The sequence below is a fragment of the Perissodus microlepis genome, chromosome 6 (genome assembly GCF_051167445.1).
Source record: "Perissodus microlepis isolate ML-2025 ecotype Zambia chromosome 6, ASM5116744v1, whole genome shotgun sequence".
NCBI classification, from domain to species: Eukaryota; Metazoa; Chordata; class Actinopteri; order Cichliformes; family Cichlidae; genus Perissodus; species Perissodus microlepis.
In genome coordinates this window covers 28839827-28855941 of record NC_140466.1, presented here as the reverse complement: position 1 = coordinate 28855941, position 16115 = coordinate 28839827, and the positions used below count along the sequence as shown (strand labels likewise).

The 16115-nt window shown below is 39.6% G+C and overlaps 1 protein-coding gene across 2 annotated transcripts; it reads left to right on the top strand.

Moving 5' to 3' along the window:
* The first annotated feature begins 2686 nt into the window (after positions 1-2686).
* LOC146385876 (perforin-1-like) lies at positions 2687-9209 on the top strand. 2 transcript variants are annotated; one of them, XM_084931866.1, is made up of 11 exons: positions 2687-3301; positions 3570-3626; positions 3744-4015; positions 4101-4180; positions 4581-4626; positions 5037-5179; positions 5287-5425; positions 5509-5589; positions 7032-7528; positions 7627-7720; positions 8671-9209. In XM_084931866.1, the coding sequence occupies exons 1-11, from the start codon at positions 3160-3162 to the stop codon at positions 8881-8883; spliced, it is 1764 nt and encodes a 587-aa protein (XP_084787992.1). In that variant the 5' UTR covers positions 2687-3159; the 3' UTR covers positions 8884-9209. The 2 variants fall into 2 exon arrangements, with proteins under 2 accessions (XP_084787992.1, XP_084787993.1); XM_084931867.1 differs by lacking the exon at positions 3570-3626.
* The last annotated feature ends 6906 nt before the right edge of the window (positions 9210-16115 follow it).

Sequence of the window (16115 nt, the reverse complement as noted above, 5' to 3'; positions counted from 1 at the left end):
TGGATAACATAACTTGGTGTATGTACACACTAAGAGTTTACAAATAAAAAAATACAAATATGCAAAAGGAAGTTGATTTATAGGTAATGTATTTGATTTCACTGCTGAAAAAAACTAGTAAAAGATTTCAGGTATGTTTACACACAAAGCTGATTCAGGTAATGCCAAACACGTGAGTGACACTAGGAGCAATTAAAGTCCAAGGGCACCTGTGGGTGTATGAAAAACAACTGAAGAAAGGAGTGAAACAGCGAAAACAATCAGAGCAGCGATAACAAACGTGACACATTTACCCAGAATGAAGACAGACTTTATATCTAGTGGCTGCAGAACCAACAGTGCATGTCTGCGGGTACATAAAAAACACTTTTAAAGAGTTAACCCACACACAACAACACATAAATTGACCCTTTGGTTTGTGTTGACAGTAGTGTTAAAACAAACCCTGGAGAAAAATAGGACATGCAGTGGGCTCGTATCAGGCAGAATTGATAACACCTCTGTTACCGTAAACATTTGTTAATAAATTTGGCATCCATTCATCCATTCTCTTCTGCTTATCCTCATCAGGGTCATCAGGGTTGGGGCTGGCGCGTCCATAGAGGTAGAGGTGGGGCACACCCCGGACAGATCATTAGTCTGTTTATTATTATATTATTATTCACATTATTTATTTAATTATTAATTAAACAAATAGATTTCTCAATTAAGATAAAAAAATACACATGGCCCTAGTACTTGTTGAGATTTGAACCAAATCTGCCTGTATGGCATCTCTGTTGGTGGGATTTTGTTTATCTCTTACACATACACAGTTAATGTATAGTTAAGTGGGCACATTATCTCAAACAGCTTCTCTGCATTGACAATGAAGTTAGTCTAAGGACACTTCCTTAATCCTGGGTCCAATAAGTCATTGTTGGTTAATTTATTACTATGCTAATCTTTGTTGTTTTGGAGCACATGCGCCCATCTTATTTTTTAAAAGCTGTGCTCCTCAGTTTCATTTTTAACAAATCTTGTTAGTTTGTTGTCCTGCTTTTGTCTGTTGACCAGAATGAAAGGAGTATCTAGTGCAGAACCGACACTGGAGAAAAATGTGACATGCAGTGGGCTCCTATCAGGCTGAACTGATAACACGTCTGTTATCATAAACATTTGTTAATAAATTTGGCATCCGTTAATCCATTCACTTCTGTGTATTCTTATCAGGGACACGAGGGTGGGGGCTGGAGTGGATCCGAGCTGCCATAGGGCGAGCGGTGGGGAAAACTCGGGACAGGTCATCAGGCCGTTTATTATTTAATTATATTATTAATTAAATTTTTTATTTAATTATTAATTAAATAAGTAGATTTGGCAATGAAATTAAAAAGATACTTGACTCCAATAATTGTTGAGATTTCTACCAAACTGCATGTATGGCATCTCTGTTGTGGTTTGGGGGCTGACAGCCTTCTTTCTCTTACACGTACACAGTTAATGTATAGTTAAGAGGGCACATAATCTCAAACAGCTTCGCTGCATTGACAATGAAGTTAGTCCAAGGACACTTCCTTAATCCTGGGTCCAATAAGTCATTGGTGGTGAATTTATTATGATGCTTATCTTTGTTGATTTGAGCACGTGCACCCATCTTATTCTTTAAAAGCTGTGCGCCTCAGTCAGTTTTTGAACAAATCTTTTTGGCTCATTGTTGTGCTTTTGTCTGATTTGCGTCGTTGACAGAGAACTGCAACTTTTTGGAAAAGGTAGAAACATTTTTTTAAATGCTACACAAAGTTATTGTTCATTTTATTTTAATAAGTCAGAGATTTAAGATTCAAAGAAAAAAAGAGCACAATACAGCAGAGAGCATGAATACGTTTAGAAGCCGACAGCTTAAAGACTCAGTTTATTCTTGGAACATGTTTATACTTGTATATGTGTGTGTCTGTATGTATGTGTGTGTATGTTTATACTTTTTTTTCTTATTGTGTCTTCTTTTAAGTCAAGATCATTTTACATGTGAAATGTATTTTTAGGTATAATCCTTAGACGTAAACAAATTCCACCAGTACCACCAGTACTGGTATAAGTATTCCAGCTTCTCAGACGAGTTGGAATCAAGCACCGTGTTGTGAGAAATCACATCAGATGTGATGCCAGTGCACACAAAAGTGTTTTTCTCCAAATAACACGGTGTGTGAACAAAACATTTTAATGGCAAAGGAAAATGCCATTTTTTGAGCAGTGAGTAACTAAACAACTACAGCAAATTGCAGAAATATTCTGCCAGAGGTATTCAGAGTTAAAACAATAAACTATATATTTCAGAGAGTTGATTCTGTTCATCTAGTCACAGAATTTTAAGTGGGAGAAACATTTTCTCACCCATCCAGTCTCAGCTGACCGCAGGTTTATCCAAGCTTATAATATTATGCAAATCGTTAATTCACACACTGTTGTGACCTGTACTGTTTATTATGGGGCGCCGTTTGTAAAGAGAAACATGCTGAATATAATATATATAATATATTTAAATCTAAATGTTAAATGTTAAATCTAAATATTATATTTAAATCCAAATGTTAAATCTAAACGTTAAATCTAAATGTTAAATGTTAAATCTAAATGTTTAGGCTAACATGCAAATTTATTGTACGGATCAACGGAAATACCAAAATAAAAGCTTTCCGAAAACCTCCGGTGCAAAAGTGTGCCGGTAGTGGTCAGACACGTTCTCACTCCCTAAGCCTAATATTTTAGGCTAGGTCAACATTTTATGCTTTCGGGTATCCAACACGTTCCTAAATGACGGCATCGGAAAAAGGAGAGCACATGAGAACCGCTTGGACTCAATCTACACATGTTCGTTCGTTTTCTGAAAATCGCTTTGGAAAACACTATTTTACGTCATTTAACTGCTAGTTAAGATTAGGAATAAGGTTATGGTTAGGGATAAGGTTAGGTTTAGGGCTGGAACACATGGCTGGAACGTCTATTACGGTGGGACCGTCATTCCACTGGAATTCAGCCATAACCCGGCGCGGACCATGAGAAAGCACGTCCAGCGATTTAGCTGAAAACATCGGAAGATCCGTTTTGTCGGCCGTCCAAAGGTTCAGCAGTAGTGCACTCTCAGCAGCTGCAGTCTCCACTTCACAATCGCTGCAGCACATGTCCAGCAAAATCGCTGGACATGCTCGTAGGCAAGAAGTGAAGCAGCTCATCGCGGGGAGAAGTGAGGGGGAAAGCAGACACAATCTGACCACTACCGGCACACTTTTGCACCGGAGGTTTTCGGAAAGCTTTTATTTTGGTATTTCCTTTGATCCGTACAATAAATTTGCATGTTAGCCTAAATATTTAGTTTTCTGTAACATTTAGATTTAACATTTAACATTTACATTTAAATATAATATTTAGATTTAACATTTAGATTTAACATTTAACATTTAGATTTAACATTTAACATTTGATGAAAAGTTACAAATATTTTACTAAATGTTGTAAAAAAAATTACTCGAAAAAACATGTTTTTGTAAGGTTTTGAGCTAAATGTGGAAAAATGTTGCCGTTAATTTCAGCATGTTTCACTATACAAACGGCGCCCCATAGTTTGGGTTGGCGAAACCTGCAGTCAGGTGAGGCTGCATGTTTGCAAACATTTGGTGTTCTTTACTTTACTGAGAATCACCTGCTGTTGAAATGATGATTGCTTATGTCTTTATCTCTCTCTCTCTCTCTCTTTTTCACTGCAGCTATGCTGTCTTATTCAACCCCACCTCCTCTCTACCTGAGCCTCCTTATCTTTCTGTCCTGCAACTCCGCTGTTCTTTCCTGTCAGACTGGAAACTACGTCCAGTGCAAGGCTGCTCCTTTTATACCAGGTCACAACCTGGTGGGGGAGGGATTTGATGTGGTCACTCTGCGACGAAAGGGAGCCTACATGATTGATGTGAATACCTACCTCACCCCAAGTGAAACATGTACTCTCTGCTCCAACCCGCTTCAAGGCAACGTGCTGCAAAAAGTAAATAAAGATGCAACAACAAGGAGCCATTTGACAGTGGCACACACTTTATGTGTACATGTTCATGATCTGTCTTCATTTTCAGCTGCCAGTCTCTGCAGTGGACTGGCGTGCATTCAGCCGATGCAATGCCGATATTTACAGCAGTGCCCACAGCTCTGTTAGGTATAGTTTTATTACATTTTTATCATTGTTTAAAATTAGTGCATGCTTTCCAAAGAGAAATGTGCACAGTTAAATTGTGTTGTTTATACTCAGGCTCAACTGGGAACGCATCTGTTACCATGAAAAACAGTTGTGACAACTGAGTATCTTGTGGCTCAGCCATTGACTCTTTATCTAAAGATTTCCATCTGATTAAACTCATTCAGTCTTTGGCAATGATGAAATGAAAAGTCACGCTAATTTAATAGTAAGCATTTTGATTGCTAAACACCTTCTCTGGCCTAAACTCTCTTCATCATATTATTCACAGCTGAAAGTCTAATTACAATAACAGGTGTTCATCTGTAAATACTAACTTTCAAATTTTACAGTGATCGTTTACTTTGAATTGTATTCACAGCTCTTTGGTTGACACTTACACCTCCCAGGACAGTGCTGACTGGAAGGTAGGGCACATTTTACTATACTAATGATATATTTTACCTGCATCTTGGTGCAGTAATCACGCCTTCACAAGACTGCCACCTTGTGACCAAAAATGAAATGTACCTTTTGGCATCAAATTCAGAATCAATGTTCTGAAAAGAAATCAACGAAGTACACATTTACTCTCATACACTTCAACATCTCAAGACAATATTTATTTGACCCAAGTAGGAAAATTACATAATAAATTACACAATAAATTTATATTATGTTCAAACATGAGGCCATGTTTGAACATAAATTAGGATCTGGACAAATACATCACAAAATGTCTCAGTACTGGCGAGCTAAAATGTGAATAAAATGAAACACTTCTGTAAAGTCCCGTATTTGACTACACATTAATCATTTGTCTCATTTATTATAACAGGTTGGCCTAAATTTAGAGAAGTTTGTGGCTGCTAGCCTGGATGTGGGAGGAACGCAATCCACTGCCTATAACTTTGCTTCAGAAAGGACCAAAGAGGACCGCCACACCTTCAGCACACACAGGGTCACCTGCAACCATTACAGGTAGGCTGTGAATAACTCAGAATACTCACATAAATTCAGGTTATTCTGTAATCGTGGTTTGAAAAGCTTCTGTTGAGATCATTTACTAATCTGTCTCTTGTGTCCAGTTACCGAGTATCAGACAGACCACCTCTCAGCTCTGAGTTCAGTTCGGCTGTAGCTAAGCTACCAGGTTTCTACAACAGCTTCACCAGAGCTCAGTACAGTCAGCTCATACACACCTATGGCACACACTACATCCGCCAGGTTAAAACACACACACGGTGAATTACCTTATTTAAAAGTAATTTAAAAATTTTTTATAACAACAACTTTGCACCACATTGCAGGTTCACCTTGGTGGTCGACTGAGGCGAGTCATAGCTGCACGAACCTGTCTGTCCTCACTAAACGGACTCACCTCAAATCAGGTACATACATAAAGTTCATTATTTATACAATGCAAAATCACAACAATAGTTGCCTCAAGGCACCGGCTATTTTTGTGCAGAACTAACTAAACAGTGTAATAATATAACAATAAAAATAATAAGTACATTATAATACAAACTTTTCTTTAGTCAACTTTTAATTGTAATAAATATTCTCAGCTTGAATCTGTTAAGCAGAAGATGAGCAGACAAAAAGAAGGAAAATAAAAACATAGCTCTATTTTCTGTTTTCTACATTGTAGAGGGTGACTTTGCCTCTAAACAGGAAAATGAGCACAGTCAGATTCAGCAGGTGGGGGAACCCTAAAATAAGTTGTCGTGGCTCAGCATAGGGAAAAGAATCACAATTTTTATTGTGGGATCCAGCAGATTTTTTTAGTGTACAGGCTGTGATCAGTTTACCTGCGGCTCTGAGATTTATTACTCTTTGTGAATGTACACAACTGAATTCAAAATGTCAGCGGATATTTCATGAGTTGTCTTGGCTGATTTCCATCCTCTACTATGACAGTACACTATTTATATACTCAATGTAACCATGAGCACCATATCCACTGTGCACCAGTCACACACTGGTCTTTACTTTTAACCAGGTGTGTCCAACTCCAGGCCTCAAGGGCCGGTGTCCTGCAGGTTTTAGATGAGTCCTTGATCCAACACAGCTGATTTAAAAGGCTAAATGACCTCCTCAACATGTCTTGAAGTTCTCCAGAGGCCTGGCAATGAACTAATCATTTGATTCGGGTGTGCTGACCCAGGGTGAGATCTAAAACCTGCAGGACACCGGCCCTTGAGGCGGCCTGGACAGCCCTGTTTTAAACCCATCACAGTACAGCAAACTAACCTGTTTATCCCGCACTAAACTGCAGAGTGTTTTCATGCAGTCTTTAAATAATACCATTAATCTACCTCAGTTTGTTTGCAGCACGCTTCACAATATGAAAAAACATATTTTCAAATGTACAGACCCAATATCAGATTTACAAATATGACAACTTGTAAGGACACGTAACTTTAAATTTCCAGTTTGTCAAGCGTCACTTAGCAGTCCTTACCTTTAAATCTAACTTTTCTTCTTCCTCTCCTGTCCTGCCTTTTTTATCTTTCTCCATCTCTGAGTGTTGTGCCAAAAAACAAACAAAAAACAAACAAACCAAAACTAAAATAAAAACCACTCTAACTCCTGACGATGGCACACGGTTTTGCCTCTTTCATCTCTTTTTTTGGAACATGGTGATTAATACAGGATTGAATTTCATGTGTTACAGTTCAGGCTCAAGTCTGTTTGATGTTTGAAAGCTTGCATTGATGTAAAATAATAACTCTCCTGAAATATATCAAACAATATATCTGTTTTGAAAATGTACGGAGTAGAAAGTACAGATATTTGTTGACATTTTCTTTCCCTTCTTGTCCTGCAGGTCCACTCCTGTTTATCGCTGGGTTTCTCTGTTGGCTTGGGAAAGTTGCAACTATCTGGAAACAGAGACTCTTGCAACAAGGTCCTTCAAAACCAGGGTCTCTCTGTTACATACGTCTCTGGACTCCACCAACACTACACAGAGGTGGTAGGAGGCAATGGTTGGTTGGGAGAGTTTGCACTCACACATAATAACTCCCTTGGCTATCTAACTTGGCTGAAGACACTGAAGGATCACCCAGATGTTGTTTCCTACTCCCTTCGGCCAATCTACGAGCTGATGACAAATTATACACAAAAGGCAGGGATGAAAGCTGCCATTGAGCAGTACTTAGAGGACAATGCTGTGAAAAAATCACCCAGTGAGCCAAACTTTTGTTCAAACATTCCTAATCTGGCTTCCAACTGCTGTCCTCTGCAAGCCTGGAGGGGGACGCTAAAGGTTACCATTTTGCGAGCCTGGGACCTGAAAGGAGATCCAACTGGCCAGACTGAGGGGTGAATAGACTCTGGTCAGGGATTCAAATTTGGAGGTGGTATATCAAATAGACTTAATAATTCTTCTGTTGCTCTTCTTTCTTTGTTTCTACATACAGCTATGTAAAAATGTGGTTTGGCTCCATCTATAAGCAGACTCATTGGATTCGGTCAAACAATCCCCAGTGGAACGTGAATTATGATCTGGGCAAGGTCAGTAAAACCTTACTATGGATAATCATAAGTCTTTTGGGCTTACAGTCAGCAGAGTTAATTTACTTTTCAAACCTAAAAAAAAGATTGTTGTGGTTTGTCCCAATCAAAGCCATAATTGCCAAAGAAGGGTTGATACTTTTGTACCTAAACTGACAGCAAAAGGATTACCTTACATTAACCCAAATAACCAAACTATACTACCAAACTTATAGTTTCAAGTTTTAGTGGCTGTAAAACCTGTAAAACTGCTGTAACAACAAATTCCGTGATACAGTGTACACAATGACTTGGCAAGCAATAAAAGTAATATCAGCTATGTAGTGGTTTTGGACACATTTGCTACAGTTTTTACTATAATACTAAAATGCTGAAGGTAAATGAGCACAACACTTCTGCAATACTTACAACCCGCTCATTTTGTTAAAAGGCACCATGTGGATCCTGCCTTAAATGTCTTCTGCTGCAATAAGTTGATCTTGCTGATAAGGCGTTTTTCATGATTTATCATTTTATTTGGGAAGTGCCCAGATTTCAATAGATTTTGGGAAAACAATCAAGTATTCCACTATTCACAGAGCCATTCTTCAGCTAACCATAACTATATAGGTACTTGTTTCTAGGTGGTTTTACAGCCAAACAAAAATAATTCTGGGGATGGGCCTATAAAAGTCATCAATAAACTGATTAAATCTGTCAAGGAGACAGATTTAAGAGGAAAAAAACTGATATATGTGTGCCCCCCAGGAATTCACCAGTGTGTCTCTATCACAGATTAATTTTAAATCATTTTAAAGTTTCCAATCTGAATTTAAATGTAAAATATGATTTTAAAAAATATTTTATGAATTTGTCCAATTGTCCTTATTACTGTTTATGATTCACAAACCTAAAATAAAAACTGGAAGGATAAAAATTAAAACTCTTGTTTGATTGATTTTCTTATGAAGGTGGACACACACTCTGGTTTGAAGGTTGAAGTTTGGGACAAGGACGTAACGTATGATGACCGTCTGGGATCATGTTTCAAGTATCTTCAGCAGGGGACACACACAATTTCCTGTCCAGCTAAAAGAGGAGGTTTTGAGGTCCGGTACACTCTGACATGTGACCCTCATCTGGCTGGAGACCGGTGTAATCATTACAAACCATCTGCAAAATAACAAATGTATTTTGAGTTAATTAATGTAAAAATTCATGTGACTCATCAGTTTATGGATTTATTTTGCTACCACTAAGAGATAACTGTATTCAGTTTTTAGCCTTTATATAAGCTAAAGTTCAGGGCTGTATCCATATATTAATATTTTTAAATGATAGAAAAATCATACTTTTTTGGTTTTCAGTAGTTTTTAATTATAAATAATTACACACACACTGAATCAGCTGCTGTGTATTTCTACTAATATGTGAGTCTAATTTCAGTTGTGTAAAAATGATCAAATCCTTCTTGTGTCACTTCTGATTCAAATAAAGCCTGTCAAAAACATGTTCTTTGGGTCCTTAAAGGGGACACCTCTATTATAAGAGGTACCTCTAGATATATAATTCTTATTATCTGCCAGTATTAAACAAGTAAAAATATTCAGTCTCAGATAAGCTTCGGATATCCCACTTCTACTGTGGCCAGTACAATCTTGTTTCCAAACATGCGGAAAAGAGTTCACCACTCTGTCAAAAACTGGTTGAGTACAGAGTTCAACTATTTAGGATTAATGGTGTTTAAACCTGTGGATGCAAATATAACTGAGATCCAGAAACCTCTGCTGGGTTATTTCTTATTTAAAACGGGAACTGGTGAACTGAAAAATGGTCTGAATAACATGGATTTGAAATACATTTTGGCAGGTCTGCACAAAAACAAAAAAGGAGCCTTGGCCTTTTAATTAAAAGAGCTCTAATAAATCATGACAATTTTATAAATAAAGCAAGCTATATTCAGAATGCTTTATTTGGATTCTTGCAAATAAGAATCCAAATTGGCCAGAGGTGGCCCACACATGGGCCAGCACAAGGCCAGATGCAGACACACTGGTGGTCCTGACAGCTGACGAATTCTCCTTCGTCAGCCATCATGGCATCTTCTGCCCCTCCTTTGCAGGGAAGATGGAGGCCCCGTTGTCATTGTCGCACCACATCCCGGCTCATTCCTGTGGCTTCATCGGAGTCAGCTGACATCGGGTTGGCAACCTTGGACTCTGCAGTGAGTAGAACGGACTCTGCCATTTCAGTGAATTCTGTCACAAAGGACTTGAGGTTGGTGACTGTTACTCCCGTGCCTACTGGGACTATCAAGACTGCAGACAGTATTATTGATTCCACAGGGGTTAATGACTTAAAGATTCCCGAATTTTCTAAGAATAAAATTTTCCAGACCTCTCCAGGTGTTACATCTAGCATTTCCAGGCCAGCTGTTGTGTTTGTTTCTGGTGCAGCTGCCACGTAAGATGTGTGTTCAGAGCCAGGGATAATAAAGAAACATGTTTAGTTCCTGAGTCAGATCTTAGGTTGGAATAACTATGTTTCTAAGGAGCTAAACAATGATATGGCGGCTCCTATTGCTACTACTCTCATTGCATTCTTTGTTCATGAGCCAGCCAAACTGTACCCAACTTATTGCATGAATGACTCAATCCCCTAAAAGATTGTTTGCTGTGCTGAACAAAAAGCATTGTCAAGGATGGCTAATTTTACACCTGAACCTATGCTCTCTAAGGAGCTCCCCAGTCGTTTTGAGACCACAGCTTTACCCGTGGTTACTCCTGAGTCATCTCCTCTGTGTATTTCTGTGCCTGCTCTCAGGGTGGCAGTGCTCCGGCCTTTCCCTGCACCCATTCCAGCGCCTCGGGTGAGGGTGGCTGGGATTCTGCTGGTGCCTGCTCCTATCCCCAAGCCAGCTGAGCCTTCACCGGTCCCTGGACCCTTATCTGTTCTTTGGGTGGGGACAGCAGACGCCCAGCCTTTGCCTGTGCCTGTCCCGAGAGAGAGGGCAACTGTGACCCAGCTTGCTCCTGCACACATACTTACTCCTCGGGTGGGAGTGGCTGGCGCCCGATTTGTCCAGGCACCCAAGCCGGTTTCTGGGGTGAGGCCAGCCAGAACACAGTCGAACTCCACACCCGTACCAATCCCTGGGGTGAGAGCAGCTGGTGTACAGCAGGTGCCAGCACCCATTCCTGCGTTAGGAGAGTCCAACCAGCGCCCAGCCACATCATCCTGCTTGCCCCAAAATCTTTCATTTTAGGGGCTCAAAAGTAATTGGGCAAATTAAATAACTGAAAATAAATGTTCGTTTCTAATACTTTGTTGGCAATGACAGCCTGAAGTCTTGAACTCATGGAGATCACAATATGCTGGATTCCCTCCCTCTTAATGCTCTGCCAGGCAGCTTTCTGGGTTGGCTGTATGTTTTAGGTTATTTTAGGTTATTATCCATCTGCATTATGAAATGGCCATTAAAAACCATGTCCAATATATCATTATAATTGGAATATGTTTTAGTAAATAGGTTAAAAAAAACTTGCATCAATGTCCAAATATAGACCCTACTGTAACTGTATCCTTATCTACTCTTTTTTTTTTTTGTCTAAAATATTTCAGTTTCTTTGAGTTCAGCAATGCTCCCCTCTTAATCTCATCTCTACCTGAGCCTCATCCTCTTTTTGTCATACCACTCCCCTGTTCTCTCCGGTCAGATTGGTAACTACAGCCAGGGTTAGTCTGTTCCCTCTGTACCAGGACACAACCTGTGGGGAAGGGTTTGATTTTGTCGCCCTGCATCAAAAGGGAGCCTACATGATTGATGTGAAGACCTACCTAAACTCGAACACCTGTATTCTCTGCTCTGATGCTCCTCAAGGCAACAAGCTGCAAAATCTAAAGAAAAGGTTTAGTTAGCAGCAACTTAAACTGTAGCACATACTTTATGTATACTTCATTTTTAGCTGCCTGTGTCTCTAGTGGACTGGCGTGGATTCAGCCGATGCAAGACTTATATTTACAGCGGTGCCCACACCTCTGTGAGATATACCACTATATGATATTATAACTATTGAAAGAGTTATAGCATCCAAGGGTTTTTGTAAGGTCTCAGAGAACATCTTGGGGATCAGTTAGTGTCTCACGATGACAACTGGCATCTAAGTAAAGATTAAATGTTATTTTTTTTATCCTAAGACAAACTATGTAATTTTCATTGGACATCTCAGCAAATTGCACTGCACTTTCCTCTGAGTTATTGATTCTGTCACTAGTTTGCTAAAATTAATGTAAGTCTATATGCCGCAACCAACCAGCCAACCAACCAGATAACGTCCAGTTCCGTACTGAAAAAAGATGGTGCTAAATATGTTTTTAAATTTTTAATTTTAAGCACTTAAATCCAGTTTCACAGACAGTGTTACATCTATGTCAGATTTTGAGATCAGGACTTAATGGTGTACATTTCCTTTATACTCTTAAGGCTTAAAAGGAACATGAAATGCTACAAATATTGTCAGAGCAGCTATGGACTTATGTTATGTTATATTATATGTATTGTATATGTATTTTTGGTGTTGCTGCCACTACTCTGTGTGTGTGTGTGTGTGTGTGTGTGTGTGTGTGTGTGTGTAGGGATGCCGGTGTTTCTGCGAACACCGATTTGCGGGCGCCTTCAGGCCTGGTGGGTGTGGCCCTGGTGGCGGACTGGCCACACCCGAAGCCACACACCTGCTGCTGATCAGGGCTCGTCGGGGGAGCTACTTAGGAGAGCCTTGGAGCTCCCACCGACGCGGGATCATTGCGTGAGACTCCACGTTAGTCACCCAGTTTAGGTTTAGTTGTTTAGTGCATGCCTGCTATTGTTAAGTGTCCTGACAGCTGCCGCTATTGTTTCCCGCAGGAGGAGCGTGGGAGGCCCGAAGGGCAGCGAGCACCGGGAGTGCAGACACGGAGCAGAGAGCACAAGGAGGACACGACAAGAGAGTCTCGGGAAACACGGGGATTTATTGTTGTTTTGCACCATACACTGTAAATAAACGCACTGTTCGCACACAGAGCACCGCGCCTGGGTCCTCCTTCCTCACTTCTCCACGGTTGGCCATCGCCGACCATGACAAATATAAAGGCTAGATTGAACTTTGCTAAAAAAAAAAAAAAAATGTAAAAGAGTCAGCACACTTCTGGAAAAACATTGTTTGGACAAATGATACCAAGATCAACCTTCACCAGAATGATGGCAAGAAAAAAGTATGGAGAAGACGTGGAACAGCTCATGATCCAAAGCACTCCATATCATCGGTTAAAAAAAAGGCAGAGGCAGTGTGATGCCTTGGACGTGCAAAGCTGCCACTGGCACTGGGACACTAGTGTTTATTGATGATGTTACACAGGACAGAAGCAGCTAAATGTATTCTAAGGTGTTTCGAGACATACTGCCCGCCTAGAGTCAAATTGATTTTGTAAATGCATTTCATAATACAGATGGATAATGACCCAAAACATATAGCCAAAACTACCTAGGAGTTTATTAAAGCCAAGAAGTGCAATATTTTTGAATTGCCAAGTCAGTCAACTGATCTTAATTCAGTGGTTCCCAAACTTTTTTTGCTAGGCCCCCCTTTGTTTTACAAGAAAATCTTCTGTCCAAACCTGTCCATTATGTCCATTATGCTAGGCTCTGCACCAAGGGGCACGCCCCCTACTTTGGGAACCACTGTTTTAATCCAATTGAGCATGCATTTCACTTGTTGAAGACTAAATTTGAGACAGAAAAGCCCACAAACAAACGACAACTGAAAGCCGCTACAGTAAAGGCCTTGCAGAGCATTAAAAAACAGGAAACCCAGCATCTGGTGATGTCTGTGAGTTCAAGACTTCAGGTTGTCATTGCCAGCAAAGGGTTTTCAACCAAGTATTAGAAATGAAGATTTTATTTTCAGTTATTTAATTTGTCCAATTACTTCTGAGCCCCTGAAATGAAGAGATTGCGCTAAAAAAGGCTTCAATTCCTCACATTTTTATGCAGTCTCTTTGTTTCATATATGAAATTAAAGCTGAAAGTCAGTACTTAAACTGGATCTGAGTTGTTTCATTTAAAATTCACTGTGGTAATTTACAGAACCAAAATTAGAAAAAAGTTGTCTCTGTCCAAATATTTGTGACCTAACCATGTATAGGTAAGTTCTGAAAACTGCGCAACTGCTTATCGTATCTCTTCAGGTCTAAAAGGTTAATCCTTGAAAGTCTCATGCACCATAGGTTCGGTGAGATGAAGTGAGGGGAGATAAGAGATTTACAGTCTCCTGAGTTATACTGTAAACATTATCCCATCTCCACCAGACCAAATCTATCACTGTCACGCTGTCACTCTACGTGTATGTATGCATGTGTGATGTGTGAGGGACATTGGTATGCCTGAGCAAATGAGTCAGATAGGGTGTTAACTGTGCTGTCAATGACCCTAAGATTATAATCTCCCAATCCCAACCCCATATACTGAAATCACTACCACATATGGGCAAATAACTGGTAAAATGCAATAGTGAAATCCACTTCTGCAATATTCCTGTGTGTCATGAAATAAATTAGCTCAATTAATTATTTTGTTAATTTTCCAGTGTACAAACATACATGGGTATTTTACACATGTTGTGATTGGGATACATGGACCAATTCTCAGGAAACCTCATGGCAAAGCAATTCTACTGTAGACTGAATGGATTTATTAAATGTGCTTCCTAGTGGATGAATAACAAATACATAAAAGCAAATATTTCAGCTGGTTTCATACTCATACTGGCCTTGTGTATCAGCACTATTGCAATAATTCTGACAGATAAAGAAAAAGGCTTATTGAACATTGAACTATCCTCAGCTTGATAACACTGACTGTGCATAGGTTAGTTTAGTGGAACTTGTCCACCCCGTTATGTCAGAGCCCAGAACAATTTTCTGCATGCACCACACCCAGTGGATGAAACTGAACCAATCAGCAGGAGCTGTGCACAAAGTTCTCCTTTTATGGAGAGAGACTGCAGAACGGACCCTGATAAAATCCTGCAATTTACTGCCCTTTATTGCAGTCAAGTTCAGGTACTAAATCCTATGGGAGTGCAGCCCTGAGTCAGAGTTCACCTACACTGAAAACCTTTCCTCACACAGGTAAGACAACTGCAGATACCACTGAATGTCTTTTACTTATATTTTAAATACTCTCAAATTGTAAACATCACATTTCAAACAAGTAGTATCTTTTAATCCCATTACTTAAATTTCTTACTTAAGTTGAACCGATCATTAGAAACCATTTGTTATGTATAATGTTCTTGTTATGATGTCTTGATGTTTGCTCAATCATCCAGGTAAGTAAATCTCCAAAAGTTGATTCTGTTCATCTGGACGTAGCGTTTTGTGGGAGAAACGTTTCGTCACTCATCCAAGTGATTTCTTCAGTCTCAGCTGACTGCAGGTTTCCCCAATCTTATAAACAGTACATTTGCATAATGACTTCAATGGGCTGGTTTCAGTCATTCCAAGAGGATGCCATCTGTAGTTTGTAGAAATGTATTGACTAAGGAGTTGGAAAGAAAGCGTCCAGACTTCTTCAAGTTTCTAGAAGACATTCTACCTTTGATCCAAGAGGCTTCTTCGGTTCTAAAACTTACCTATCCCCTTGCCAGTCCAACTTTTCCCCTAAGAATTGCCTTAGTTTTTTTTTGGTTTTTTGTGAAATAGATTCAACAACGTACTCTTCAGAGAGATTCTGGGGGATACTGACTTAACAGGATTATACAGTTCACACCTAGACCCTATTTAAAATATCTTGAAAAAAAAAAAAACTGAACATGTCCACATCTGTCTTTGGATTGGAGGAAGCCGAAGAAGAACCTGAAGGGAAGCCACACAGGCACAGGAAGAATATGTAAACTCCCCACGGAAAGGCTGGTTTGGAACAAAGATCTTCACTGTGAAATGCCAGTGCTTTGTGTTGTTTATGCTACATTAAATGCCACAGCACAAAATTGAGACTCATCACAGCGGCCACTGGCTTTCCGATCTTCTGTTGTCCAACTAATAGGAGTTGCAGCTAGTGTGGTCTTTGTCTTTGTTGCCATCATATCAACTTGAAGGATTTTGGCTATGTGCCTCAAACATTAGGCATCAACAAGGCATTTTCACCCAAAGAATTGCAGCTCACATTATATTTTCTCTTTTTCAGATCACTTACTGTAAATCCTAGAGATGATTGTGTGAAAAGTATTCTTAACAGCCTTGTATAGCAATGGGCAGACTGAGCACTGGGTTTCGACTGAACCCTCTGCCAGCGATGTCAGATGATAAAACATACCACATGGAAAACACTACAGCTTAACAGCTGATCTAAAAATCCTTTCCTCCCTTCTTATTCCCTTCA

Excerpts from the sequence above, each read along its gene's own strand:
- LOC146385876 (XM_084931866.1), top strand. The coding sequence starts at position 3,160 with ATGTCCAGCAAAATCGCTGGACATGCTCGTAGGCAAGAAGTGAAGCAG. Across the intron at positions 4,627-5,036 it reads AGGACAGTGCTGACTGGAAG|GTTGGCCTAAATTTAGAGAA; the intron begins GTAGGGCACATT and ends TTATTATAACAG. Across the intron at positions 5,180-5,286 it reads GTCACCTGCAACCATTACAG|TTACCGAGTATCAGACAGAC; the intron begins GTAGGCTGTGAA and ends TCTTGTGTCCAG.